Consider the following 26,693-nt stretch of genomic DNA (forward strand, 5'->3'; position numbering starts at 1 on the left):
CATCCACCACCACACCACACTTACCGATCCAACAGCGGAGCAGAGGATCCAGACATAGCCTGAGATGAGATACTCAGCCATGCATATCTCCTCTGTCCCCAGACCAAACTGCATTTCCTCATGCAAAACCCTCCAGCAGCATATGCTTTAAAGGGTGCACTGAGCTGGTCCCAAAAAACACCAAAACTGCCAGCCTCTGAGTACAGCAGAGATGTGCCTTAATTTACAGCAGTGAAAGCAAGAAAAAATGCTAACACAACAGTTTCATGCTGAATTTTTATTTCAATGTTATGCAACTGCATAAATATAAATAACTGTGTTCAATATATAACAATTATGACATCCATAAGGAGTTTCTCAGAGAAAATAAGACTGCAAACACTTTATTGCACAGACCCTAACGATTTTTTTAAACTTTTAAATTTTTTTTGTAAGCTGAGAAATCTACTGCAGGAAGTCTACAAAAGAACACATCAGATCTATAGTCACATTAAGACTGACCAAGAAGAACACAGGCAGAAGGATCTCTAACAGCTCACTTATAAGGTAAACACCAACAAACAGTTACTACATAAACACAAGCTTATGCACTGTTACACTTCCAAAATGCAAAGAACTTATTTGTCAGAAGTGATAATACAAAATACTCATAAAGGTATCCTGTAAACAAAAGCTAGATGGGTTTTAAAAGAAACAAGAGGATAGCTGAAAAAATGCAGAGACTGTAAACTAGGAAGTATCTCCCAGACAGAAATGTTATTTTGAAGTGCATTAGCATTCATTTGTATTAACTGCCAAAGCACAGATGAACTGTAAATGTCGAGACCATTTTATTTTTAAGACTTCTCAAAAATGATTATCCACTGCTTACTAGCTCCTTTCTGAATGCATCAAAGGCAGTATTAATGTTCTAGTGCCACATGTAAAATCAGGAGTTTTTTGTGATACTGGATTTTCCTTACAGATTTGCTGTAATCCAACTCAACAAATCAGTATAATAAAGTTTTCAGCAGAGGGAAATTAATTCTGCACGCTGTCTGTTTTCACACAAAATTTTCTAGCTTTTGAGACAGAAAGACAAACCATAAGCATTGGTGAAAAAGGTAGGGGCCTAGCTCTACTGTGGTTACAGATAACAGAAATAAGCAAAATGACCATTCTATTGATCCCCAATTATTAAAACCCATGCGCCTGCAAGGGTATTCATAGTGCTTCTGTACGTGTTTCAAATTTTACCTTTCATCCCTCAAAACAAGCTAAATACTCCACACAAAAATGATCAAAGTCTACACGTTCCACTGTATACAAAATTTAAATAAGGCTTAGCAAAAGTAAAAAGACAGTAACATTCTAGCACCAAATAGCTCCAACAAGTTCCTTTGTTAAAAAATGCTCCTTTTATAATTACAGTATTGAGTTTTTTTTTTGCATACAAATAAAAAGATTATGCTATGAAATGTATGGAGCTACTCAATGCATTTCAAAATGAATATGAAACCTAGGATTACTTGCTAAAAACAGCAAGTTAGGTCTATAACATAAGGCCCCAGATATGTATTAAAATGTGTCAAATAGCCTAAACTTTTCTGAGGATATGATACTGAAGTGTATTTTTCCTTTTTACCTTACTTGTCATAAAATAGAAAATAGCTACCAGCTATATGACACTAACCAAACAGACCTATATGCCATAATAAGTATTCTCTAAATGTATTAAGAACAGGGATGAACATACTAGTACAACCAGTCATGTGCTTGTACTTGAGCCTTACACTGTAAGAGCCTGAATTTAAAAAAGCTCAAGGAACTCAAGAGGATTGCAGCAAAAAACTAAGCACATGGCATGTGCTTCAGAATTTCAGCCTTGTCTGGGGTGAAAATCACACAATACACTCCCAACAGACAAGACAGGAACCATCATTTCACCAGAGAACACGACTCTTGCTGGGATGCCCTGATAATTAAGTGGTCTTCCCATAGTTTTAAGGACATCTACTCTACTCAGACTTTGTGCAGCAGGGAGATGCAGCTACTTGTGTTAGTTCTGGTGAAGCAGTCAGCCAAATACAGTACTATCAAAATCAGATTATTAAAAATACATGTGAAAACTCACAATAGGTCACCGTATTATTTTGTACTAGTATTTTTTTAGCCTCTATCTAGGATTTTTAGTTAGTAAAAATGTGGCCTGTTTTTTATTTTTTTCCCAGTCAGACCAATGCTTGTGCATGTCCATGCCAGCTCTATATTTTAGTAATTTGGTTTCATATTCGAGTATGGCAAATACGTGGCAAAGCAACTATCTTAAAAAGGGAAAGAGTAAACAATGCAACCAGCAGCAAAGTATATATGCTACATTCAAACCCCAAACACATTGCTAAGTATTTACAGAAGAAGTATTTTCAACAGCTCTAGGCTGTAAAGGTATTTTTGTACAAATACTATGTGGTAACAGTTTTACCGGTTACAATTGGAAAGGCATTTTGAAAAAAAGTCCTCTCTTTACATATCCCCTTGTATTGTTTCTTCAGTGACATGAAAGCTTTGCCGCACAAAGACACGACACAGTGCTGGTTTAAAGGCAGTACAACATATTGAAAATGTATCAGCTAGTGTTGAATACACACTTGCCAGGTCTTAGAGTTAACACATTTTTTTGTGAGCACTGCTCCGTGAAACTTCCTTTCCTCGACGCTGCCGAGCCGAGTCTTTGTCATCTGAAAGTGCGTAAGGGCGGTCAAGTGTGGCTGCCGACCTGGGTAAATCTTTACCTACATTCTGTTTTCTTGAAGTAGACTGCTGAGTCAGAACAGCATCTTTTCCCTTTACATCCACAGTGTTAACGAAAAGAGCCTTTTCTTGATTTCCAGGTTTCCCCCCAAGGTTTGAAGCAGGGTGGTGGGCTTCTGCTACAACAGTGGCACTGTGCAAGGCCATCAGTGAAACACTCTTAGTCATTTCTGCCTTACTGCTCCCTGTGGAAGAGGTGCTTTTCTTACTTAGTTCCTTGCAAGTTGCAGGAAGCTCTGACGAGCCTGGTTTAACCTTTGCTGAAGATGCCTCACTTTTGGCTGAAACAGATACTTCCTGTCTACATTCAGAGAAACTGGATGAACAAGTCAGTGGCTTTCCCGGTGTTGCAGCCACACGACAAGAACTTTGCCTACTGGCAGCCGGCAGATGTTTTATTGCAGTCTGCTTGTTTGCATCCTCTGGCTGTTTCTGATTAGCTTGTCCCTTCCCTTTTATATCTTGAAAGATTTTGCTACTCATGGTTGCTTTTTCTGCTCCTTTCCCTCTGACATCACAGGTTGTGAGACAAAGGGTAGGTTCCACTGTCCCACTATCAAGCTGAACGTAAAGTGCGTCAGTGCATATTTTTACTTCAGGTCTTTTGTCTGCAGTGATCACCTCATTACAAGGACTTCTCTCTGCCTCTTTGTTCAGTGAGAGACTGTCTTTCACAGTGGAAAACTTTGGAGCAGTGGTTTGTTTTTCACTGAAACGAAGTTGCTTTTGATCAGCAGATTCCCCCAGGCCTGCTGCTTCTTGCCTCTGCATCTGCTTAGAACTCTCTGGGCCTGCTGGAAGTGGGCCCACAGCAAAGGATTTGGGTTTGGTGTCAGGGGCTGTACTGCTCATTTGGAGGGTGGTGACTGAGCCGTGGTCCAAACCCACAGACCTTTCAGCCTGCACATGTTCAATGTTCATTCTTCTTGAAGAGCCTGGAACAGGAGAAAGGTGATCTAGAACATTTTTACTGGCATGCTTTCCATCCTTTCGGGAGCTGGTAGACAACTGAGTAACAATTTCTTTTTCTTTAATGGTTGGAGCACATGGTTTTTGTGACAATGTCTGTTTATCCAAGGACTTAGACTTGGAGGAGCTTGTATCAGAGGCTGGCCAGGATTTATTACTGCTGCTTTCCACACAGGTGGCAGCAGGCTTCACATGTTCTTGAACGCTTACATGAACTTCTATAGTGCTGTGTCTGCTTACTGCCTCTTTCACAGCAGGGGAGCCTGAAGTATTAAGCTGCTGCTGAGGAACTTGGCAGGACTGCTCTCTCTCACTAGTTTGAAGCCTTATATCTGTAAGTGATTTCTGATCTGTCTTTCCCATGTCTTTAGCACTGTCCTTCTGCACAGAGGAAACTGGTGCAGACTTCTCTGTTTTATGATCACCATCATAAAAGGGTTGCACGGACCATTTGGATGGAAAACTATCACTCTTTGCCTCTGTAATAACTTTCTTAGACTCCACTTTCTGCTTTGTTATTTCTCTTTCCACAAAACTTTTAGAAACACCGCTGTCATCTTTGCCTAGCTGTTTCAATGATTCTCTGCCATCCTTAGGTTGTGCCTTGGGGCCAGCTGACTGCATTTTTCCTTGCATCTCAAGTGGAATGGCAAAATCAGCACAATTTTTTTCATTGCTCTTGGAGCAGGTTGTTATCAGGATGTCTGAAACAGAAACCTTCAGAGAGGACTCCCTGATCACTTCCACCTTTGCAGGGATAGGCTCACAACCTCTCTGGGATACTGGCTGTTTGACAGGAAACTCTTTCTGTACTTGTTTCTCTTTTCCTGCAGCTTTTTCAGAAGTGTTTTGGCCAGCAAAAGGTTTGGAATATGTTTGAGTAGTTTTAAAACTCTGACTTTGAGTAACACAAGACTTTACCTCCACTGAATGGTCCTTTTGTTTTGAAGGGGAGGTATCTTTCTTCTGAACAGCTTCAACAATGGAAATACTGCCTTTACTGGCCGGACTAGAAACCTTTTTTTCTGTCATGGCTTCTGTAGCCACAGAGATGAGTGGTGGATTTGGAGAACTCTTGCCTACTTGTTGAACCTGAGGCTCTGCTATGTTGACTTTGCTAGATTTTGGGTAGCTCAACGACTGCTCTTTCTGAGAGACCATTTCTGCCTTCCCACCACTCCCTTGTGGCACTGGGGGCTTAAGAGATGCCCCATCACTGCTGGTGCTCTGTCCTTCTGGCAGCACACACAAAGGCAGTTCAGTCTTTGAAGCCTGTGGCCCAGAAAGTAATGCAATGTCTAGTGTGCCTTCTATTGGCTTCAGACAGGAAACAGACCTCCCATCAAGCTTATATTCTGAAGGACTTTTTCTGACAGGAGCTTCAGAAGAAATAAGGGCTGATTTTTCCACGCTCATGTCTGCTCGGCCACTCAAGGTCTTGAGAGGAACCAAAGAAACTGAGTTCATCTGAGTAGCATGTGCACTGCCAATAAATGCTCTACCTTCTGCAACTGCAGTGGAGTCCTGCTGTATGTTTACAGGTCTGCCTGTACTAAGTTGAAGGCATTCATGAACATTAGATGTCATCTTAGGTTTTAGCACTGGACAGACACTGTCATCTTTTTCTTCAATAGACATTTTCTTTCTGAGATAATCAATATTTGCAACTTTACCATCTAATCTTTCGAATTTGACAAATTCTTTTGTTGGTACAATTTTATCTGTGTTTTCTCCCTTTCCATTTAGTATCTTATCAGAGGACTGAGGTAGCACATCTTGCAGGGTACATGAAGGGGAAATTCTTTTTAAGTCATAAGAAATATGACTGAGTTCATTAGAGGGAGGCCCATGACACAATGTCTGTCCATCTAAAGCAACACCATCATTTGATCTCAAGTTTGCATTCTTTTGAAGGGTGTCTTTGAGTATGCCACCAGCTGACTGGGTCTCTAGAGTAACAATTTTCGTTTCAAACTGGTTTGATCTTTCTAATACCTTCTGGAATGCTTTTTTGTCTCTTTCTTCCAGTCTTAAGGTATTGGGATTTTCTGGTTCGCTGCTAGGTTCATGTATAGCAGCATTTGCTTTTTCAGCAAAATCTTGCTTTTTCATAACTACCTTGACCTTCAGCTTCTCTCTGTCTAGCTCATCAATGGATTCTTGTCTACCCAATTTTCGGGAAATGGGTCGTTTCAAGCAGCCCTGCTCTGCAGGCCTGACTCGTGTGAGCGATGGCACATCACATACATTCTCCTCCAAGCTCTGAAGAGTTATATCTCTTTGAGACAATTCTCTATTCACTTCTTCCTGGGTCACTTCCAGACTGTGTTTTCGTGAACATAAGTGTTTTTTATCACTCCCATAAGAGGGTGCGAGTTTCTCTTCAGACTGGACTCTCTTCAACAATGGAGATCTTGGTGGCTCTGCACTCTTTGGCCTGACAATATGCCTCACAATAGTTGGAGGCGAGTGCATTTTACTAGGAAAAGACTGAGCTATTTTTGTATTTCCAATTGAATGTCCCAGCAATGGTGATGGAGATCGCTGAGGAGATGTTGGCTGGGGTGTTGGAGAAGGTGTCCGTGCGAGAGGAGAAAGGGGAATGCTGCCAGCTGATTTGCGCCTTCCTGATCTGTATCTTTGCCCACCAAGCTTTGGACCCAAGCCATGAAGAGTGCTGGGTCTTATGTGCCCTGAACCAGCTGGAGAATTGGGAGCACTGGAACTAGGGGAGCTACTCTGGGAAGAGTTAGTACCTACAAAAAGAACAAAACAACAAGCAAACAACATAAGATTAGCAAGATTTTTCTATCTTGTCTAAATGTTCAGTGAGAAACAGAACAAAAGCCCAATGCTGTCTCCCATTACAGAGTTCCAAAATCTGGCAGGTTTTAAGTGGAAAAGGTTTTAGGCTGCAAAACCTGCATCATTCAAATTACATTTGCTGTTTCTCTCTCTCTTCCATCATCCCCTTTAAGTTATCTCTTGCTTTTACTTAAATAGAGTAACTAATGCTTTCTGACACTTCAAAGCAATAATCAAGGCTTTTCAGATAATTTACCTTTGTCAAGAGATTGTACAATAGCAGTCAATTCTAGTACACACTAAAATTGTGACAGAAGTTAAAGAAGTAAAAAGGGGCAGGCTTTTAGGAGTCAGAGAGATGCATATTTTAGCACTTGGCTAATCTTTTCAGCAATAAATCTGCATTCATGAGTGCTGTCCTAGTTCCATTATGTAGCAACTTTTATATCAGTTTCAGTCTTTTATCAGGTAGCCTCTCCTAGGCAAAATTCTGTCTTTTGCTACAAATTGGGACTTTTTATTATTCAACTTTCAGCCACTGGACTGAGCTTTAAACACTAGGACAAAATTAAGAGGAAATTGCTGTTTAGGTGTTTCTGTATCATAAAAACACCTTTTGTTTTGCATCAGGAATCTGTTTCCATTTTCCAGACAGAAAACAGTTTTTCTATGATTATGTTTGTCAGAGCTGACTGCTCTTAGGAGAATATATCAGATCTGTGGGGGCTCACAAAGTGTACAGCATCCCTCCAGTCCTTTTCTCTGCTCTCCACTGCTTCACACTCACCTGATGGAAAATCAGGAGTGGAACGGTAGCTCGGGGTAGGAGATCTAGGAGATAAGCTGTGGGTTGGAGACCCAGGTAAGCTCTCCCCTGAAGAAAGTGATCGGTTCAGGCAGGAAAAGCTTCTGCTTGTATGAAGAAGAGGTGAGGGTTGCTTTGCCAGCTTTTTAAAGAGAGATCTTCTCCTTGTGTGAGAAAAACACAGCATTAATCGTAAGTTAAGCTGCACAGAAGATACTATTACCACAGGCAAAATTCTTGTAAGCTGACACTATGAGAATAGTAAATCTATCTTTACATGAAAGCAAACCACATTGTAGACTGGGAAGTTTAGTAAACATCCTGATTCGCTAACAGGTGGGATAGACACTGTAACTAATTTTATTCATTCTAAAATTCACTTATTATATTTCAGAACATCTATCTCCTTATGAGTATAAATTTTTATTTTCTTAATTTAGCAACCTATCAAAACTGAAGAAATGTGTACAAAGTACTAGCAACATATTTATAAAATACACATGAACGTATCATATTAAAAACACTGATAAGCACTAGCACTATAAAGTTCATTTAAGCAAGTATAAAATGATATATAGTTAAGCCAAATTAAGATGCAACCTCAGTTGTTCACTATTTTTAGAGGTTATTTTACCAGATCTAGTTTAGGCAAACAAGATTTGGAAGGACACATAATGTCAGAAAAGAAGGTAGAAATACAGAAGATGAGAGAAAACTGTATTAACTTCATAATTTAAATTTATTGTTATGTACAGACACACACACACAAACAAAGAAATGCCTTCACTGTGAAAGCAACGGATTATTCACCTCTCTAAACTCTCCTTCTTCTTGGTCTTCTTACTGCGCCTAACCATTCGGCTCCTGTAGCTGTTTCGCCTGGCAGGTCCTGTCTTGATGGAAGTGTTTTCAAAAGGAGTTGTCATTACTGAGACTTTGTTGCCACTCTGACAAAATGAAAGAAGATATTTAAGAGTGAGTAATACGAGTAATACAAAACGACTTTGCCTTAAACTGAATCAACGCCATACATGCAAATGCAGTGAGAATCAACTCCAGAATAAGAGGAGCTTTTGTAGGAAACCCTATGCAGACATTGCCAGGCATAGCTAGCAAATGAGGATTGGGAAGTTCTCAAACTCTGCTGTATTTCCTAACTTCCTCATTCAAGCTCCAAGACAAGGAGTAATTCCAATAATTGTAGCTAGACAGGAGGACACCAAGGATTAAGCAAGACTGAAAATTTCAAGATAGAAGCTTCTGAGAAAAACCTGATTTTCTCCCAAAGAACAGCTGTAATTGCACAGTGGTCCACTCACATCTCAAGACACCAACTGTTACAATGATGTAACAGAGGAGAAAAATGAATCTTCGTTGTCAATCCCAAAACAGATTTTTATCTTGTTCAAAACGGTTAACAAGTATAATTAACCTAAGCTTTTTAGCACTGATTACACAAAGAGATGACTCAAAAAATTAAAGGTATTTCCTGCTGATTTTATGTTTTAAAAATTTGTAGCTCCTGCTCAGCACTGTATACCCCTACAGTGAACTTCCTTTCAAAGAAATTGCAATAGCCCAAATTAATTTATGATATAGCCCAACTAATTAAGTGATGGATAAACAATGATCTCTTGTTTTGTGTTTACGTTTTTAAGTAGTGAGCAGGGTTGTCATGCTTCTTTTTCTGTATCTGACCTGGACAATGAGTGCACAGTTGACTGCCTTAAGTCACAGAATTTTCTATTACGTATTTCTTTCAAAATTTGAAAACTTGGAAGCTCCTCCTGGTTTCAGAGAAATAAAATAAAGACTGAAGAAAAAGTGTATTTTTAATCTTTCTTTAGGGTTGCATCCTGCGTTTTGGGTTCAGATTTGGGGTTCTGGTCTTTGTCAGCTTACCGGTTCCATGTATCCTTGCGTGTCCCCCGTGTCTTCCCCCCCCCACCACGGAAGTTAGCCCCAGGCTGCTGGCCATTGGGTCTTCTCCCGTGCCATTCCTGTGCCCACTGCCCCGTCCAGTCCCCAGCAGTTCCGTGCTCGTCACCTCATTCTTGCGGTCCCACTGGCCCTGAACCCCCGTGTCTGCCGCCGTCGTGTGCCCATTGGCTGTTGTGGCACTGTCACAGCCACGGCGTCTGTGCTCATTGGGCGGAGGGTTCCTGTCCTCCCCTGTCCCACCCCTATATCCGTCTGCGGCACCCCAGCCTCGGGGCCAGACTCGTCCAAGCAAGGCTGGGAGTGGCCGTGGCTTCTCCATTGTGGCTCCTGCGACCAATAAAGGCCCAGCCGCGACGCAGATGGGTTTGGACGAATTCCTGCCTCTTTGTTTCCTTCCCTCGCACCGACGACGAAGCGCGGCCAGCCCACCCAGAGCGCAGCCGCAGAAGCGCCCGGAAGTAGCGGCAGCACCGACCCTGACGAGGAGCCGAGGTGCCAAGCAGCGTTCTCGGGAGCCGATCGGGGCGAGAAAGGTGACGCACAGCAGTACTTTAGCTTTTTATATTTTCCCATTACCTCAACTGCTTTCCAGTGCTTTTTTTGGACTTCTTTTATAACTGACTACTTACTTTGAGCTCTGCACATAACACCATAAATTGTTAATAATATAGGAAGCAAATATACAGCTGTCTAAAGTAATTCTGACCTACATTAGCCTACACTGAAAGATTACATGAAAAATGAGATATGATGAGCTACAGAGAAAAATAAAAGTTAGTGGTTTTTTTGTTTGGTGGTTTATTTGTTTCCATGGAAAAACTGTGCTTTTCTAATAGTACAGACTTCAGAAAACTCCACAAGAGAAAAATGTGACAGATTATTCATGAAAGTCCAGCTGCAGGATGAGAATTCCATTAATCGAAGAAGCTCTGTCAGACATGCCTGGCTATACTTGAGACAAAAACCTTTTGGGGCCTAATATGAAAGGCATCCTCCTGTATAGCAGGCAAAGAAATATTTAATATTCTTTGTTTTTACTTTTCCTCACTGATTTCACTTTTAAAGAAGAAAAATGAGAAGTTTCATCATTGTCAAAAGGCTGAATTAACTGAGGGAGATGCAGGCATTAGATAACATGCTTGAAAAGGTCAATTTTTTTGAGAGACAGAGACATCTCTTTGTGTCATTGCCTCAAATTTACTTCAGCTACCTCTGCAACAGTGCCAGTCTATGGCAGAGAAACTAAAATCACAGAACAATATATGAAAGTCATTGGCCCTTCTCCTGATCTGTGGCAATAACAGCTTAGAGTTTGTACTTCTAAGAACAATAAAATCTAGTAACTAATCTCAAGAAAACAAACATATCCCCACCATTGTTGGAGAAAACAGCAATCGCTTTAGTATCGCAGCTGTACAAGAGTTACCTTTAACAACAATTCAATGACTTCTGTATGAACAAGACCATGCACTGGCTCTCCATTGATATGAGTAATCAGGTCTCCAGCTTTTAAACCTGCTTGGTAAGCTGCACTTCCTTCTTCCACATTCTGAAAAGACAGAGGGAGAGAATATACACAAAATGAACCCCAAACCAGCTGGCAATGAAGAAACTTATATAAAGGAAGAAAAGAAGAAAAATACATTCGGCTCTTTCACCATCCCCTACTTACTCCAACTTTATACGAGTATTCCCTACTTACTCAAACTTTATATGGGGCCCGGAATGGTTTCAAAGGTCACTGAAACACTGCTGGTTGCTATGGGTATTAAGTGAGCTCTGTAGAACAGGGAGTTTTCATGCATGGTAAGAAGGGATAGTTCACTACCCACTGCAAAATTTCAGAACTAAGTGAAGATTTTTAGCATCTGAAAATGAGAAACACTATGAAATTAAGGTAATGGTCACATGCAATACTCTCATCACAACAAAAATTAACTCCATCATATGGTTAAGGATTGTTTCTATTTGGTTCAAATTTACCAGGCTTCCCATTAGAGGAGTTGGTGCAGCACAGAAGTGACAATGGACCAAAACAAACTGTATTGAAAAATATTTTGAAGGTTGTTTAAATAATTAATTCTATTTTTAAATGGGTATTTTAAGTCATGCAGACACTACTGAAGACTACAATGCAAACAGAGCTAAACAGCAAACTTATGATACTTAAAAAAAACCCCAAGGTTTAGCTTTTACTGCAATGTACCATTTTCCCCCTTCCTTTCACTGGTGTGATGTTACACTAGTGGCAAGAAATAATTTTTTAAAATTTATTTCATTATCCACCAAATGTAGCCAGTTCTCCAGATTCAATGTTCTTGATGGATTAACAGGTCTAAGGGGTAAACAATAGGAATAAAAAAACGAATAATACACTGCATCAGCACTGCTACTTCAAAATCTACAATACCTATTTAAAACTAAGCAGTGTAAAAAAACTTGAAGTCTTTTGGTAAATTTGAGATAATTTTTTAGGGTAGGTGAACTAATTATGTACATATACTATTTATGTACATGTAATTTATACCATATATAAAATTACAATTTGTTACTAACATAAATTATAAAATAAATGCATATATATGTACCTAAATATATAATTATTTTAAAGTTAAGGAGGCTGACAACCAAAGAATTGCTTTAGCCTCTCTCCCACTGTGTAGTGAAGAGAGGATGAAAAATACATTATTTATTCAAGACAGTCAATCTTTTTCCTGCGCCATACAAACCTCAAAAGTCTTCACAATTCCAAACAATCTGCACATTTCTACACCAGAGAAAATCGGTGCTTGAGATTAGCTTACCTGTGTCTTGTAAAATAGTTCCATTTACTAAACTCCACCTATTTTTCAACAATTTCTCTTTACAACCTCCTACAACTGCAGATCCTGATCCAAATCAAAAAGGGTCTGCACCAAGCCTTTGGTTTTCTAAGACCTAGTACTCCAAACTCAAGACACTATTTTTCAAAACTGACAAACTTGCCACAAGTGAACTTGCAGAAGTTCAACACCACATATAGATAATGCTTCTGCCAAAGATGGCTTATTGTCTTCCCTACAGGCAACACTGCTCTTGTACACAGGCAGAATTTCATTCTAAGAAAAACTGCTTGGCATATCATTGTAACTTACACAGTAATTGTCAACAAAGAGATACAACAGGTACAAAAAAGTGAATCCATCATTACAAGATTCTGTGGCCACGTATCAGCAAGAAAACATGTATTATCTTACCCAAACAATGTGGTGCACAGTGTAGATATCGCTGTCACCCACGTAAACCCTGATTGCTCGGATGGTAAAGCCATACTTTTTCCCTGAACTATGAATTACAATTGGCTGATGAGGACTTGCAGCAGCAATTGATGAATCACGGCTGGGAGATGAATCTCGGGATGATGAAAGGTCAGATGATAGGGAATGAGGAGACATAGGACTTCCCAAAGGAGAAACACCAAACACATCTGGAAAAAAAAAATCTACCCATTACACTCTGAGTACACACAGATTTTGTTTGGCTTAATGATATTTTTGTATTAAAAGACATCATCGTCTTTATCTAAACAACCGCTCCTCCTCCTCCTCGCCTGGTGTGCATATTAGTGAATGAGAAGTTCAACAACCAGATATTAGAACCTTATTATTTTCCCAGGAGTGTAAACTGTATTGTTTAATGCAAGGGTTAATTTGTTAGACATAGACGGCTTCCTTTTGCACAGGAAACACACTCATTGCTAACTTTGCAAGAACTATTCGCAGTCGTTTCCTAGCAAACACTACTGAGAAGAAAATCAGAGTAGGGTAGCAAATATCATTATGAATACACCCAAAATCACTCCCTAAGTAATCCAGCAATGCTTAACAAATTGCTAGCTGTTTTCTTGATTTCAGTTATATATGAAAATAGATAAAGACTACTCCCATTAAACCACAATATCTACTGGGTACCTAGGGCAGTAACTCAATGTTTGTAAGAAGGCTCCATTGCTACATTCTGCTACATCATGTAAAGACTGCAAGAGTTTCTCACAATAATACCAGTTCCAACTTTGCTTTATTTTATTGTTTTGAATGCACTATGTGCTTACGCTTGTGCAAATGTGAATACAATTGCAGCAGTTTGGACTTCAGTTCTGTACAACAAGAAAGCAAAGTACCAATCCTTCATATGAAAACACTCAATATTATTGTTATACGTCCACTAACAGCATTATTTCTGGCTCCAAATTTTGAGCACTTGATCTAAGTTAAGATCATCACATCTAAGTTAAGATCAAGTGACTTAGATTCAAGAGAAGTACAAGTAGGAGGCTACATGCTATTTCTATTTTTGTGACACTGCTCTCCTGTTTATCAGCTTTTTTTATAGGGGATGAGGGAGAACTAGTCACGTGCTGCTTTAACAAACATCTGTTTTTGTGGGCTAGTTAAAACTTAATCTACAACCCTACTGTCAGATGGACCAAGGACTGAAGTTGCATCCTGCCATGCATGCTCAAGATCAAACACCATTAAGTTGCATTTCTGCCTGTCAGAGAAGGCCCCTCAACTGTAGTGTGAGTACCATGACTTGCTGACAAGATTGCACTAACTAGTCATGCAAGTGAACATGAGAAACAAAAAGAGCGATGAAGAATCAATTCTGGACTATACAAAATCTTGCATTTGCATCATAAGCCTTCATAGCATTGCATAAATAATTAATATTTCAACTAAAAGTATTTATCTCTACCTCCTGGGATCATGAGGGACAAAGCACTTGCAGAAAGAGACTTTGTGACTTTTCCAGAGATCTTCTTTTTCTCTGTGCTTTCCAATCGCTGTCGAGCCATGTGAGATGCAACTTCACCAGCTGGCTTTAAGGAGTTATCTGTACTGTCCACACTCTCACTTCTTCCATTTATTTGATCTAAGTGTTCTGAGAAACTGCCAACTGTACAAAAAAGAAGGGATAAAGACATTGATGGAAAACTGAATATCCTTTTGCTAATGGACCACATAAAAAATAAATTACTCTCAAGTGTAACTGGTTAAGTGTAAGGAAAGGATTACACGGTTGGAGCTATCACTGCAGCTGCTGTGTTAATGCCAGCACCATTACACGGGACCCAGGGGATAGCAAGCAAAACTTGGGATACAGCACAGTCAATATCAAGGTTTTAGACAAGGGAAGGAGATGGATGACCCTGAGGAAATTTTTTTCTCCAAGAACAGAAAGAAGGGAGGGGGAGGAAAATGTGGACTACGTGGGAAATCAAGGGCTTGGGAATAGAAGGGTATATCTTGAAAAAACTTACTGAGATACAGAAGAGAAGTAAGCTGAAAATTGGTAGATGTGTAGATATGAAAATAAGGCCCTGCAGTCTACTGAAATGCAACAAGTATTTGAGCAGGGAGACTATGCTCAAAATTAATTAAGTAGAGAATGGTTTGCAACATTTCCTCCTAGATTTGTAATCACCAAAGTGACTTCCACAAGTCAAAGAAAATCCTCTCAATTCTGAAAGGTGTATATGATAGAGAAGTCTTAATTAAAAACACACAATGTGCAGTACAGAGTGTTAGACCTGATCTGATCCCAAACCAGCTCCCTGTTGAGATAGCTGTTTTTGAAAGCAATTCTGAAATGCATCACTTCTAAATCTATGAATACTACTGCCACAAGAAGGTGGTCTGCACCTGTTTGTAGTATCATCAGTCAAGACACACACTACCTGATAGTGTGGAGCTGCTGATTGTACTTGCTGGAGTGGTTACTTCAGGTTCGTCTTGCACTATTTCATCGCTCACAAATGCAGACCTTTCCTGCTCCTCCCGGGGTCCCCGTGAGCTGGTGGAATCTCCTTCGACTGATATGGACAATTTTGGAAGCAAACCAGAACTGCACTGCTGCCGGCTACTGTCATTCTCAGATGAGATGGATGTAGATATTTGCTGTCTGCATAAAAAATAAGCAAACTCTCATTCTGCTATTAAATGAGAAGGCCTGCTATCTGGCAAGCAGGATGTAGAAGACTTGCTGTATGTACATCCTTCTACTTACATTTCAGAATATTCTGAACTCCAGCTTAAAGATTCCACAGAAGGCAATGCTACACTTTTTGTTTTGTCTCCTGCATCTTCCTTTTCTTCACCTTGAATTTGAGTGACTCGATCTATACTACTAAAAACCTATAAAATAAAAAAAAAAAAAACAAAAAAACCCACAAAAAAATTGAGTATCACCAACACATTTGATATTTAAAAAAACATATGCATGATCTACAGTTCTATGATTTTAAATGCTTATATAGCATTTCAGATTGCAAACCTGAAATTTCTTGAAACTTCAAATTTCCAATACTTAGTGTTCTTAAAATGCTTTCTTGGCTCCTTATGTACAAGTATACAAATAGAGCCTCTTCTCATTATGTATTTATCAGTTTTCTCCATATTTCAAAGTACGAATCAAGACTGTAAATCCGAAATCCTGCATGCTTTCTTCCATTTCCTGCCAATTCACCCTCCACTGTATTGCCTGAGCATGTCCACTTTGATCAGCAAAAATTAGCTCTCATCTCAGCTACTAGAGTAACACTACCTTTTGGGCAGAGCATTCAGATCATTCCCTAAAATCTACATTTCTCCATGACTGTAACACATTACCTTGCTTTTTCCGCTGGTCAAATGTCATTAAATTAATACCTACTACAAGGTAGTACTGTAATATTTGTTATGCTATCACCTACAAGATAACCAGGACACAACTGGAGCAACATGGAAACTATGTATAAAGAAACCAATGCAAAGAACACGTATTAGCATTTAATAGAATGCTTCCTTGACACTTTCTGTTATGCTGAGTCTTCTACAGAAAATACTACCATATTTATATAATTTTCCATTAGTATCCTAAAGATTGAAAAAGTAACTTTTCTACACAAGGTTCCCATATTTTGATTTAATCGTATTCATTGTATTCTTGCTCAATTTCAGTTAACTTCATAGTTTCTCGAGAAAACAAGGCCCTGTATATTTCCTCCATATTTAATATTTCCAAAATTTGCAAAAGTAGAACAATAAATACAATGATTACAGAAATTTTTACTTACTTTCGAAAACCTGTGTGAACATGAGGAGAACTGTCTTATCTCTAAATTAAAATCTTCATCATTGGTATCATCTTCTTCCTCAGTTTCCATATGGTGGTATTTCTCAGAACGAGCTATAGAAAAGGGTAATAAAATATCTGAATTTATCGGGAAAAATGGATACCATGTTTTAATAATAAATAAAAATCTAGTTTAAAATACTAAAAATATTAAAATAATCTTAAGATTATTTTTGCTGAAGTGTCAATTCACTGGTGAAATTGCAAGCTGCCAGTGATTCTGATAACAGAGATTTTAAAAGCAGTATGCAAGAGTCAAAGACAGTGATTACTTTAAACAAGGCGTTCATCACTTTTTTTTTAATACCATAAAACACCTACTGTCAAAATAACTTGTGTCATCTTCAGACTCCAACTGTGGAATAAATTCTGCTTTCTGCCTCAGCAGGCTATTCCAGTCAAGGCTCCTGAAGAACTGATGCTGCTTTACTTCATATGCACCACCTGGAGGAGCCAGAGGAAAACACTGAGCAAATGGTACCAAATCCTCTGACAGTAGGTGAACTAAATCCCCAGCCAACAATGCAAACAGTCATAGAAAGGCATAGTCATCGCTGTATGCATGAACATCTACTACCCATTCCCATTAGAAATTCTAAACCTGTCAGAAATAGCCCCTGCCCCTGTTTTCTTGTGGCCATTTCTTTTGACAATTTACTGCTTTATCATGTCTCCCTTTTAAGATTTTTATTTTTACAGATGTACTAATATCTTAGCTACACAGATGTACAGGTGTACTAATATCTTAGCTATTAGTCAGAATCATCATATGTAGTTCTACATATGTACAATAGCAGCCAAAAGACAGGAGTGAGAACAGGGGAGAACAACAACTCTGAAGACATCCAAATCAGTGCAGAAGGAGCTCCAGGTACTGGAGCTGAGATCCCCTGCAGCCTGTGGTGCAGACCATGAGGAGACAGCTGCACCCATGGAGGACCATGATGGAGCAGAGATCCACCTGCAACCCATGGAGGACCCCACAGTGGAGCAAGGTGGATCCCTGAAGTAGACTGTGATCCCATGCAAAAGCCTGTGCTGGAGCACTGCCCTGGTAGGACCTGTGGCAGAGAGGAGCCCAAGCTGGAGCACGCTTGCCGGCAGAACTTCTGATCCCATGGTGGACCCATGCTGGAGTACTCTGTTCCTGAAGACTGCATCCTGTGGGAGGGACCCACATTGGACCAGGGGAATAGTGTGGGGAGGAAGGAGCAGCAGTGGCAGCATGTGATGCACTGACCACTAGCTCCATTTCCCGTCCTCCCGTGCTGCTTGGAGGGAGGAAGTAAAGCAGTAATGTAAATTTGAGATAAATTAAACTAACTTCCCTGAGTTTTAGTATGCTTTGCCCATGATGGCAACTTCCTGCCCTTATCTCAACCCACGAGCCTTTGGCATATTTTCTCCTCCTGTCCAGCTCAGCGGGGAGGAGACTTGGTGAGTGCCTCCTGGCAGCAAGGATCAACTCAGCACTTCAATACAGCATGTATACTTCTCTATGTCAAGACTATGGAGAGAAAAAAATGAAATCTCCAGGACTGGTTTTTAAGTCAGTGTTAGACTTTCTAGATTGGATTCTTTGCTTTTCATACTGCACCAGGAAAAAATTCAAAGGAGACAAGTCTTTCCAAAGGAGAACAAAATCACATCTCATCAGAAGTCACTAGCTAAGCAGTGAATATCTGAGCACAGTAATGGGATATTACATCAGAACTTTATTATTCTTGATTGGTATCAGACACTTCAAGCCCAAAGAAGTCTTTTTACTGCTGTTTTCCTTCTTCAAAGTAAGTATAGTATCCATCTCTCTTTTTTCAACTTGCCTTTGTCACTCAGGTCTCCTGAGCAAGTACACAATTATGATTTTCACAAAGTGTTATGCAGCTTGCTAATACATATTAAACAGACGGGACTGTAATTTGAAATGCATGGTGGAGACTGGCATAAACCATGGTGTTTTTCAGTGCACATGTGGGACCTGCCACACTGCAGCCTCCATTTCTGTCAGCTGATTCTAACACTTAAAGATCCTACAACTTTGTTGTGGTTTCTGAACCCTCTGATTCAAAGAAATAGCTCCCTTATTTCCTTCTTCAGACTGCCTGCCAACTGTTAGAGAGACCAGAGGCTTTAAAGATGTCAGTTCCTAACTGAGCACCACAAGTGCTTCACATTGTGGCACTGACCATTTAGTATTTAAGGCAGCCTGATCTCACCCCACTCACTTTCTCCACCAACTATATAGCAACAGACACAGAATTTGCAATCCACTTCTGATCCAGCCTCTCACATGGAAACAGACTTCAATTAACACTGTATTTACCAGGAAAATCATCCTGGCAATGAAACAACAACACCTGGAAAAAGTGTACTTAAAACAAGGGAATAGAACTAGTTGTGGATTTTCATTTTGTCTTTGGCATTGATGCCCTCTGCAGCAGATGATGCAGGCAGCAAGTGGAGAAGCTACTGGGGCATGACACCTTCCTCAATCTTAACTTGTTCAACATGGGGCAAGGGACAGCAATAAACTTTGCTAAGTGCCACTTAGTCCAAACCATCAGTTATGGTGAAGTCTAAGGGTTGTTCACACAGATCCCAGCCATTTGGGCTGTGAGGGACATGCAGTTCTTTCATATCAGTAAAATCGTCATGCCTTGAAGGAAGCCAAAGGAAGACATGTCATTTGGGACCATGGCAATACTACTGAGGGTCTGGGTTATAATCGTGTTTCCCCTGAGCAGCTGTGATGACACCAGTTGTGAACTGATTCCTATCACCTCTTTTTAATTAGGCCTAAAAGTATGTAGCACAATTTGACTCAGTTTTGTGAGCAATTTGCCAAGTACTCTCAAGCTGACTCAACCTGCCACTTGGCTTCCTTAGCATCCCAAATGTATTTCTGTTCATGGCATACAATGTTCACTGTAAATAAGATTATACCTCTATATTTGGGCTCATTTACGCAGGAGGCTTTTTTTTTTTTTTTTTTGCTGTATTTATCTAGTGCTCTGCCTAAAGGGATAGCAGTCAGTTACTAGGGTTCCCATACATTAACACTTAAAAATCACACACAATATTCATTACTGCCTCTCACAGAAAACTCCCAAATAAATCCTGGTCTATCAGCCAACAAATAAACTCTTATTACATAAATGCACAGTACTTTCATTAGCCTATGGAAGTCTTAATACTTCCTTAACATTCAGTTTTATTTTAATTCTTTTTCATACAAGGCAGTAGTACTTGATAAATGAGAATGAGAAGACTTTTCACCACACAACCTCAGACAGTCATTGCTGAGTAAGAATTTTGAGTACTCATCACCCACCCTAAAACCTGGAGGAATTAATCTGCCAGGTTAAGATACTTCTGAAAAAGGAAGCTGTATATTGATTCCCCTCCTAGATTTCTGAATTTAGTCATTTAATACTGTATTCATGAAGAAACCCCATTCACTGACTAACAGGATCTTTGGGAAATTTCTGTTATATTTATCAAATTAGTAGAAGACTAAATATAAATGAGCCCATGTAAGTCCCACAAAAACCAGGACACCTATCATCATGTTAAGATCCTATTACTGGTCTTAATCTATAAATTATCATGGCATATTACCATACTGCATGTCATGACAGATGTTTCCCAAACAAAACAAACAGGTGAACAAAAGCTCCCAATGCTGAATACAGAAGCTATTTCTAGTACATTAACAATTTAAAATGAGTGCCTCCTAACCTGTTCCCAGTCTTTCCAAAGGATTCTGCCTAAGTAGTAGAGTAATCAGATCCTGGGCATCCGGAGGTGGTGCTTCATCCTTTTCAGGCCAGTTGATTTCATCTGAAAAAAAAATGAAGTTGTTTGATATTGCTGAGGTCTGATTCCTGCACAAATTGAATGAATGCTCTCAGAAAGAGCTCTCAAATGCTCTAACGGCAAAAGAGAGTTAAAGCAACTTTCTCAACTTACTCTGCTGCATACCAATTAATTCTAATTTTTATACTTTCTACACAGACTGCATAAATATACTATGGTCCCATTTTCTTTGGAAGTATCATTAAACACAGAACTGTGTTTAGCAGCAGAATACATGAATGCCTGGGTCATGGAAAACTTTCAAAATATTAGCACATGTATGCTCTCTCTTCCCCCACCAAATCAAGGTTTAAACTGTAGTTATGTTCCATGGAAACTGTTGTTAAGATGGAAACTGCTGACCTGACACAGCAGTTGCTGCTCACATATGTGTTCACTCTTTAATGCTAGTAGACTCCCTGAGGTCAATACTCCCATGACTAAGGGTCAAGGTGTCAGACTGTACTCTGGGAACATACATAGCAATGAAGATTTTTTCCAAGAGTCTCATACTTCCATGCAACCTCCTTCTACTGACTCTTATACTACTATGGCTTCTGCAATTCATGCAATCAAGATAGGCTGTGTATGAATATGAACTTGATAAAAGCCTACAAACAGCAACTTTTGCCTGATTTTTACTGGAAACTTCCTCCACAAATGTAATATAGTTCAGGTTTAGACAAAACTCCAAAGAAGTTTCTTGGGAGGTACAAGGATTTTGTTGTCATTTTATGATCTAGACTTCTTCTATAAGATAATTATAACTGGATAAATAATCATCGGAAGCTACATGCAGGTTTAACCTTCATATTTCAGAGATTAAGGAAAGGTACTGATAAAAACAGACATGAAATGTAACCTGTTTCTGGGGCAGTATTTTAAGTTCTTATAACTCTAGGTATCTAAGTTTACACTGAGGCCTCCCACAGCTGTCCTTGCACAACCTGAGGACAGGAAAAGGCAACCTACAATGAAAAAGGAGGCAGCAAGATTTTAACTTTAAAGAGAATGTAAATTTTGCTCATGGAAACTGGAAGAAAAATCTAGGCTACAGTTTGGTTCTTTAAGATGGCTCTTACAGTGAAACAGAAGGGGATCATTTATTTTTGCACAGGAAACATATCCAACAAAAGTTCTTCTAGAGATACTAAGAATTATTTCAGTAAGCAAGGCTATTTCAAAGAGAAAAAGCTGACAAATCAACATCAAAACAAGAAACAGCCAACCAACAGTCTTGTAGGGTGAGTGGGAATAGATTATGTTTACAAAAGGACTTCTATAAATAACTTCTGTAAGATAAATTGACATATTCAAACAGATGAAGATATTTACAAAGGTCTCAGCTAGATTGTAACACATGACAATATGTTTTACAAAAGGCAAAATTAATACCACATGCAAAAAAAAGCCAAACGTACAAATTTTATCATTAATTTTAAGACTATTCCCTCCCCTTCTCCCGGTCAGGGAGTATAAGGATAAAAACAAGGATAGGTGTGTGTGTGTCTGGAAGTGCAATAAAAACTTGAGTTATTTCCATGTTTGCCTGCCTACAGCTTTCACTGCAGTTTAAATCTGATTTGGAAAATAAAGCATGAATATGCATGGCAGCCATGGGGCACCCAGAAAACAGACAGCATTTGCTGCTTGCGTTAATTAAACAGTTGATTCTTCTTGCCACTTAGGCCTCAGCATATCACATCAGAAAACAACACAGTTATAAATCCATGAACATGTAGGATGTCACATGCATTTTAATAGTTTATAAACAACTCTGGCTTTCAGCTTCAGAGACAGAGGAAATAAAGATGATGACAGAAAGTCTCCTTAAGTACAAAAGGGGATTTGTTGCATTCTCACAGAAAGAGGAACCAGAGATATATTCTTAGCTATTGGACTTTTTAAGCAGACCATAAAACAGACTGGGAAATACTTAGTAATAGAGGTGCCATTCTCTTAACCTTGTGTCATAAATAGTGACCCTCTACATCTATGCATTTGGGAAATTTATTGAAACAGCAGATAAGATAGTAAACAGTTTTGTTTAATTATTTTTCAGTTTTGTCACAAGACACATAACAACACTTAGGGTCAGTTTGCAGGTTAAGATCTAAAAGGTTATTGAATTTTAAATGGAAGAACAGCTGGTACAGAACTAACATTACACTCCAACAATCACCAATGAAATCATTAACAATCTGTGAACTGAATTAGTTTCCTTCTTTTTCTCATTATTTATTATTTGGGAGACATTTGTTTCAGAGTTTTATTACATCTTTGTTAATTTCTTTATTGTGCCATGAGGCACAATTTCCCATTTATGCAAATTTATTTAACTGTTTCTTCTCTGGTATAACTTCTTTACCAAAGAAAGAAATCACTAGTGCATAGTGGCACTACATTTTCACTAACATAGCTTCTCTCTTTGAAATAAGTGCAGCTTAACCCCTGAATTCTACATTAATGGATTTCTGTACTTAGCAGAGTAAATTCAGGTTTTAATCTAATTTAATTGTTACTGCTTTGATAGCAGATTGTGTAGTCTGTCAGTAAAATTGTAATATATTTACTATTATCAGATTTTGGTTTTTTTTAGTGATGATTCTTACCACTGATTACTTGTCCAAAGAGCTCTTCTGGTGTATCTCCAAAGAATGGCACACATCCAACAAGAAATTCATAAAGAATAATTCCCATAGCCCACCAATCCACTGGTTTTCCATAACCCTGTCTCAGTATCACTTCAGGAGCTATGTATTCAGGTGTACCACAGACCTAAAAGAAAGAAAACAAGTATGATGGCAAAGGAAGTCTTAATTGTGCTATATGAGGAATTTATAATTCCTGAAATATAAATTAATATGAAAACATGGGAAAAAATGCAATGCAGTTGGGCTTAGTCTGCTGAGTTAGCATAAAAACATACATTTTTAGAACAACCTACCTACATTAAGAGGCATCATAATCAATATTTGCACATCTGTCACGCAGAGGACAGTTTGTGCTTTGTACACAGGAGTCCATCACGGCAAGTATCTTACTTAACTTAAAACATATTGTTATCCTTATATGAAAGTTGTGATGGTTTTATCTTAAGTAACTTTTACAGTGAACAGATTGTGAGCAACGGTAATGAGGCATGGTTAAAGGGAAATGGGCCATAGCACAGATTTTAGCACCCTTGGTTGTACAAAGCATGATGAGCTCCACAAGTACTCTGCTGAGACTTCTGAATTCTTTACAAAACGGTTTTCCATTTGTCTCTTTCACAGATTCACTTGCATACAATTAGGCTGTTCGTCTTACTAATAGATCTTAATGTAAAAAGGAAAAAGCCTAGAATAATCTTCAGGGCATCAGTTAAAGTACCTGATAGACTCAATTGGAACACCAATGCAGAAATAACTATGGTTTATTCAGTATTACAGTATGTTCTGCTGGCAAAATATTACTTCATGTGAACATTCAGTGTAGAAATGAAAAAGGTGGTTTCTTACTTGTTTGTCGAGGAATTCTCTGGCATCCTTCTCAATGTGACCCTCGTACAGATTGGTAGTCAAACTCATTAGCCCCACTTTTGACAGGCCAAAGTCTGTAAGCTTTATATGACCCATGGATGTTACCAACAGACTGAAAACCAGAAAATTTTTAAGTCACTGTGATATAATTCAACATCATGTGCTTCTCATTGTTATTATTATTACAATTATAATACTTAGAGGAAAATGCTTCTTTAGCACTGTGGAATTATACATACAACTTAAAAAGTACTTTAACTGGTACAGAATGAACAGGTTAAAAATCTAAGTCTTATATTTGTTACTATTACTGTCAGAAGTAAACAAACTTTTCATGTGCAACTGAACAACATCTTAGAGAACTAGAGAGGTCTTGAGAGCTGAGCCCTTAAAGCTTTGAAGAAACAGCTATCATGTGAAAGACCTAAAAGAGAATGTGTATCGTTTTTGAGGTGAGGTGAGTATTTTCCATTTGTAACAAGCTGGGTCAGTCATGCATTTGGAAAAAACCTCAAGGTATTAAGTTAGTAATTAATACTATACTGCATATACTATACTAACTAATACTTCATGCTAGGAAGCTATTGTCGGTCAACACCCATGACTTCAATTCTTTTTCTTTTTTTTATTGTGAAACAGGAAGAAGAGTAATGAAGTTGCAAAGGCCATACTTTGTATTTCAGCTACTTGCTGTAATGTCAATTTTTGTATAGGAGCAACACTGTACTTTTAAATATTGAAATTGAAAACCCTAACCCCTCAAAAAACAAAGTAACCCCCAAAACCCAAGCAAGAGGAGATATTTCTGCATCTCGTCAATTTTGTCTTCAAACATGCAAATACCTGCAAGTTGATGATATTTTGTATCAGTGCTTTAAGTATACTTTGAAAAAAAAATCCTAATTGCTAAAATGTCTTTCCCTTCATTCGAAGAAGAAGAATAAACACCTTTTTCTTTTTAGCTACTCTGATAGCCTCTTCCATCTTAAACACAGGAAATTCTTAACAGGTCTTTTGGGAAAAAAATGCATTTGCTGTAACCACAAGTAATGAACATTCAAATATTGTGACTGAACTGTGAATCTACGTAACATTTACAATAAAACAATAATTGCTTAGAATTTAGAAGTTTAGACCTTTTGTGTCTTATCTAACAATTTCAAACTCCTCTTTCAGTTATATTCTATGTACATACTTGTCAGGTTTCAAATCCCTGTGTACAATGCCATAATTATGAAGGTATTCCAAGGCCAGAACAGTCTCTGCAAAGTACATTCTTGCCATGTCTACAGGTAAGGGACCCATATTCTTCATCAAAGTAGCACAGTCTCCACCTGTGGAAACAGTGCAAATGTTCCAGATGACTCTATAATTCTGAGGTGTATCAGTATAAACCATATACAATGTTAAAAGGAACAAAACCTGCAGTTTTAAGTTTTTATTTTCTAGTCAGATGATTCAACCAAACATGTAAGCCCCACAGCTACTCTACTGTAAATAATGTGAAGGTGGGAGAGAGCACTACAAGGATTCAGGTGAGAAGCAGTAACGTGCTGCTACCTAAGGAGAAAACAAACAAATAAATTGAGGGGATGGGGAGTGGTGGAAGCCCACACAACCATATCTCGGGATCCCTTTGGTACTGCTTCTGTCCACTGTTCTCCTTCAACGTTAGCACCTTTTCAAAATGTTTCCTCTTTCTTCTTTCTTTGTAAAAATAACTACTACAAATCCCCCAACACTTGCTAATGAAAATTTCAGCTCCAGGAAAAAAGCAAACATTTCCATGTGAACTTGGAATGCTAGCACATTTTCGATTACAATCTATAAGGAACTTACTCTAAGAGCAGTTATTTCCCATTATAGCTGGAACACAAGTGTTTTACAAGCTGTTTACCAGGAGATAATGACTGGTGGAAAAAAAAGAACCACCTTGCTGTTGGATCTGGTTCCTAAATCTGAATTGCCAGAGTATGGAGGACACACAGGGGGCCCCTTCTAATTCAAGTACCATATGGGTTATTTTTCTTTTGTGCTGTAAAGAAATTCTCTTCTTCCTCTGTAAAACAGAAGAGCAATTTTACCTTCTACATATTCCATGACCATGCATAAATGACGTCTTGTTTCAAAGGAGCAATACATGCTGACAACAAATGGATTTTCTGCAAATGTCAGGATATCACGCTCAACAAAGGCCTGTTGGATCTGGTTTCGGAGGATGAGATTCTGCTTATTAATTTTCTTCATGGCAAATCTTTGTCTGGTTTCTTTGTGTCTCACAAAATAAACCGCACTGAGAAGTTCAAATGGGAGAGAAAAAGAAAGAAGTCTGATTAACTACTAAAAATGTATTTGAAATTACATTTTTCCACTCAATTTTTTAAAACTATATATATATTATAAAAAAGACTTGTTCTCAATTTAACCTAATCTTTCACATTAAAGAATAGTTACTAATCTCCTTTTGTTTAAAAAACAGTACTCAAACTAAACCAAACAACTCTTCTGCCCTTCCCTCTCCTTCCCAACCAAACAACAGCAAATATAACAGCAGATACAATATCAAATGCTTTTAGCCTAGGCAGATTTCAGGCATTCCCATCAACAAAGGATTACATATAAAATTCAGCTATGGCACCATGTTATAAATCATTGTGACAAATGCTTATTCTGTAGGTGTGATGAAAGGAAATTATGACTCAGTCCAGGGAATTTTAAAACATTTTTAATAAGGTCTCTTATGAAGGTTGCTTAGAAGTTGATTGAAGGTGTGGCTCCTCATTAGCAGGTGTAAAATCTCATGTTCTTGTTCAGTCCCTGACATCATTACTGATCCATATCAGAGGAAGGTCAGC

The 26,693-nt window shown here is 38.7% G+C and overlaps 1 protein-coding gene across 1 annotated transcript in view; it reads right to left on the reverse strand.

Moving 5' to 3' along the window:
• Positions 1 to 262: 262 nt before the first annotated feature.
• MAST4 (microtubule associated serine/threonine kinase family member 4) overlaps positions 263 to 26,693 on the reverse strand; it is a 291,265-nt gene continuing 264,834 nt past the window's right edge. Inside the window, exons 16-30 of the mRNA XM_053931385.1 lie at positions 25,923 to 26,131; positions 25,034 to 25,172; positions 23,818 to 23,950; positions 22,930 to 23,095; positions 20,201 to 20,302; positions 16,784 to 16,906; positions 16,404 to 16,516; positions 15,356 to 15,483; positions 15,027 to 15,250; positions 14,045 to 14,245; positions 12,547 to 12,776; positions 10,737 to 10,859; positions 8,180 to 8,316; positions 7,352 to 7,533; positions 263 to 6,515 (exon numbers count right to left, since the gene is read on the reverse strand). Of these exons, the coding sequence (XP_053787360.1) occupies positions 2,644 to 6,515; positions 7,352 to 7,533; positions 8,180 to 8,316; positions 10,737 to 10,859; positions 12,547 to 12,776; positions 14,045 to 14,245; positions 15,027 to 15,250; positions 15,356 to 15,483; positions 16,404 to 16,516; positions 16,784 to 16,906; positions 20,201 to 20,302; positions 22,930 to 23,095; positions 23,818 to 23,950; positions 25,034 to 25,172; positions 25,923 to 26,131 (6,082 nt within the window). The 3' untranslated portion in view covers positions 263 to 2,643. The remainder of the gene's footprint in view (positions 6,516 to 7,351; positions 7,534 to 8,179; positions 8,317 to 10,736; positions 10,860 to 12,546; positions 12,777 to 14,044; positions 14,246 to 15,026; positions 15,251 to 15,355; positions 15,484 to 16,403; positions 16,517 to 16,783; positions 16,907 to 20,200; positions 20,303 to 22,929; positions 23,096 to 23,817; positions 23,951 to 25,033; positions 25,173 to 25,922; positions 26,132 to 26,693) is intronic.

This window comes from Vidua chalybeata, chromosome Z (genome assembly GCF_026979565.1).
Source record: "Vidua chalybeata isolate OUT-0048 chromosome Z, bVidCha1 merged haplotype, whole genome shotgun sequence".
Taxonomy (NCBI): domain Eukaryota; kingdom Metazoa; phylum Chordata; class Aves; order Passeriformes; family Viduidae; genus Vidua; species Vidua chalybeata.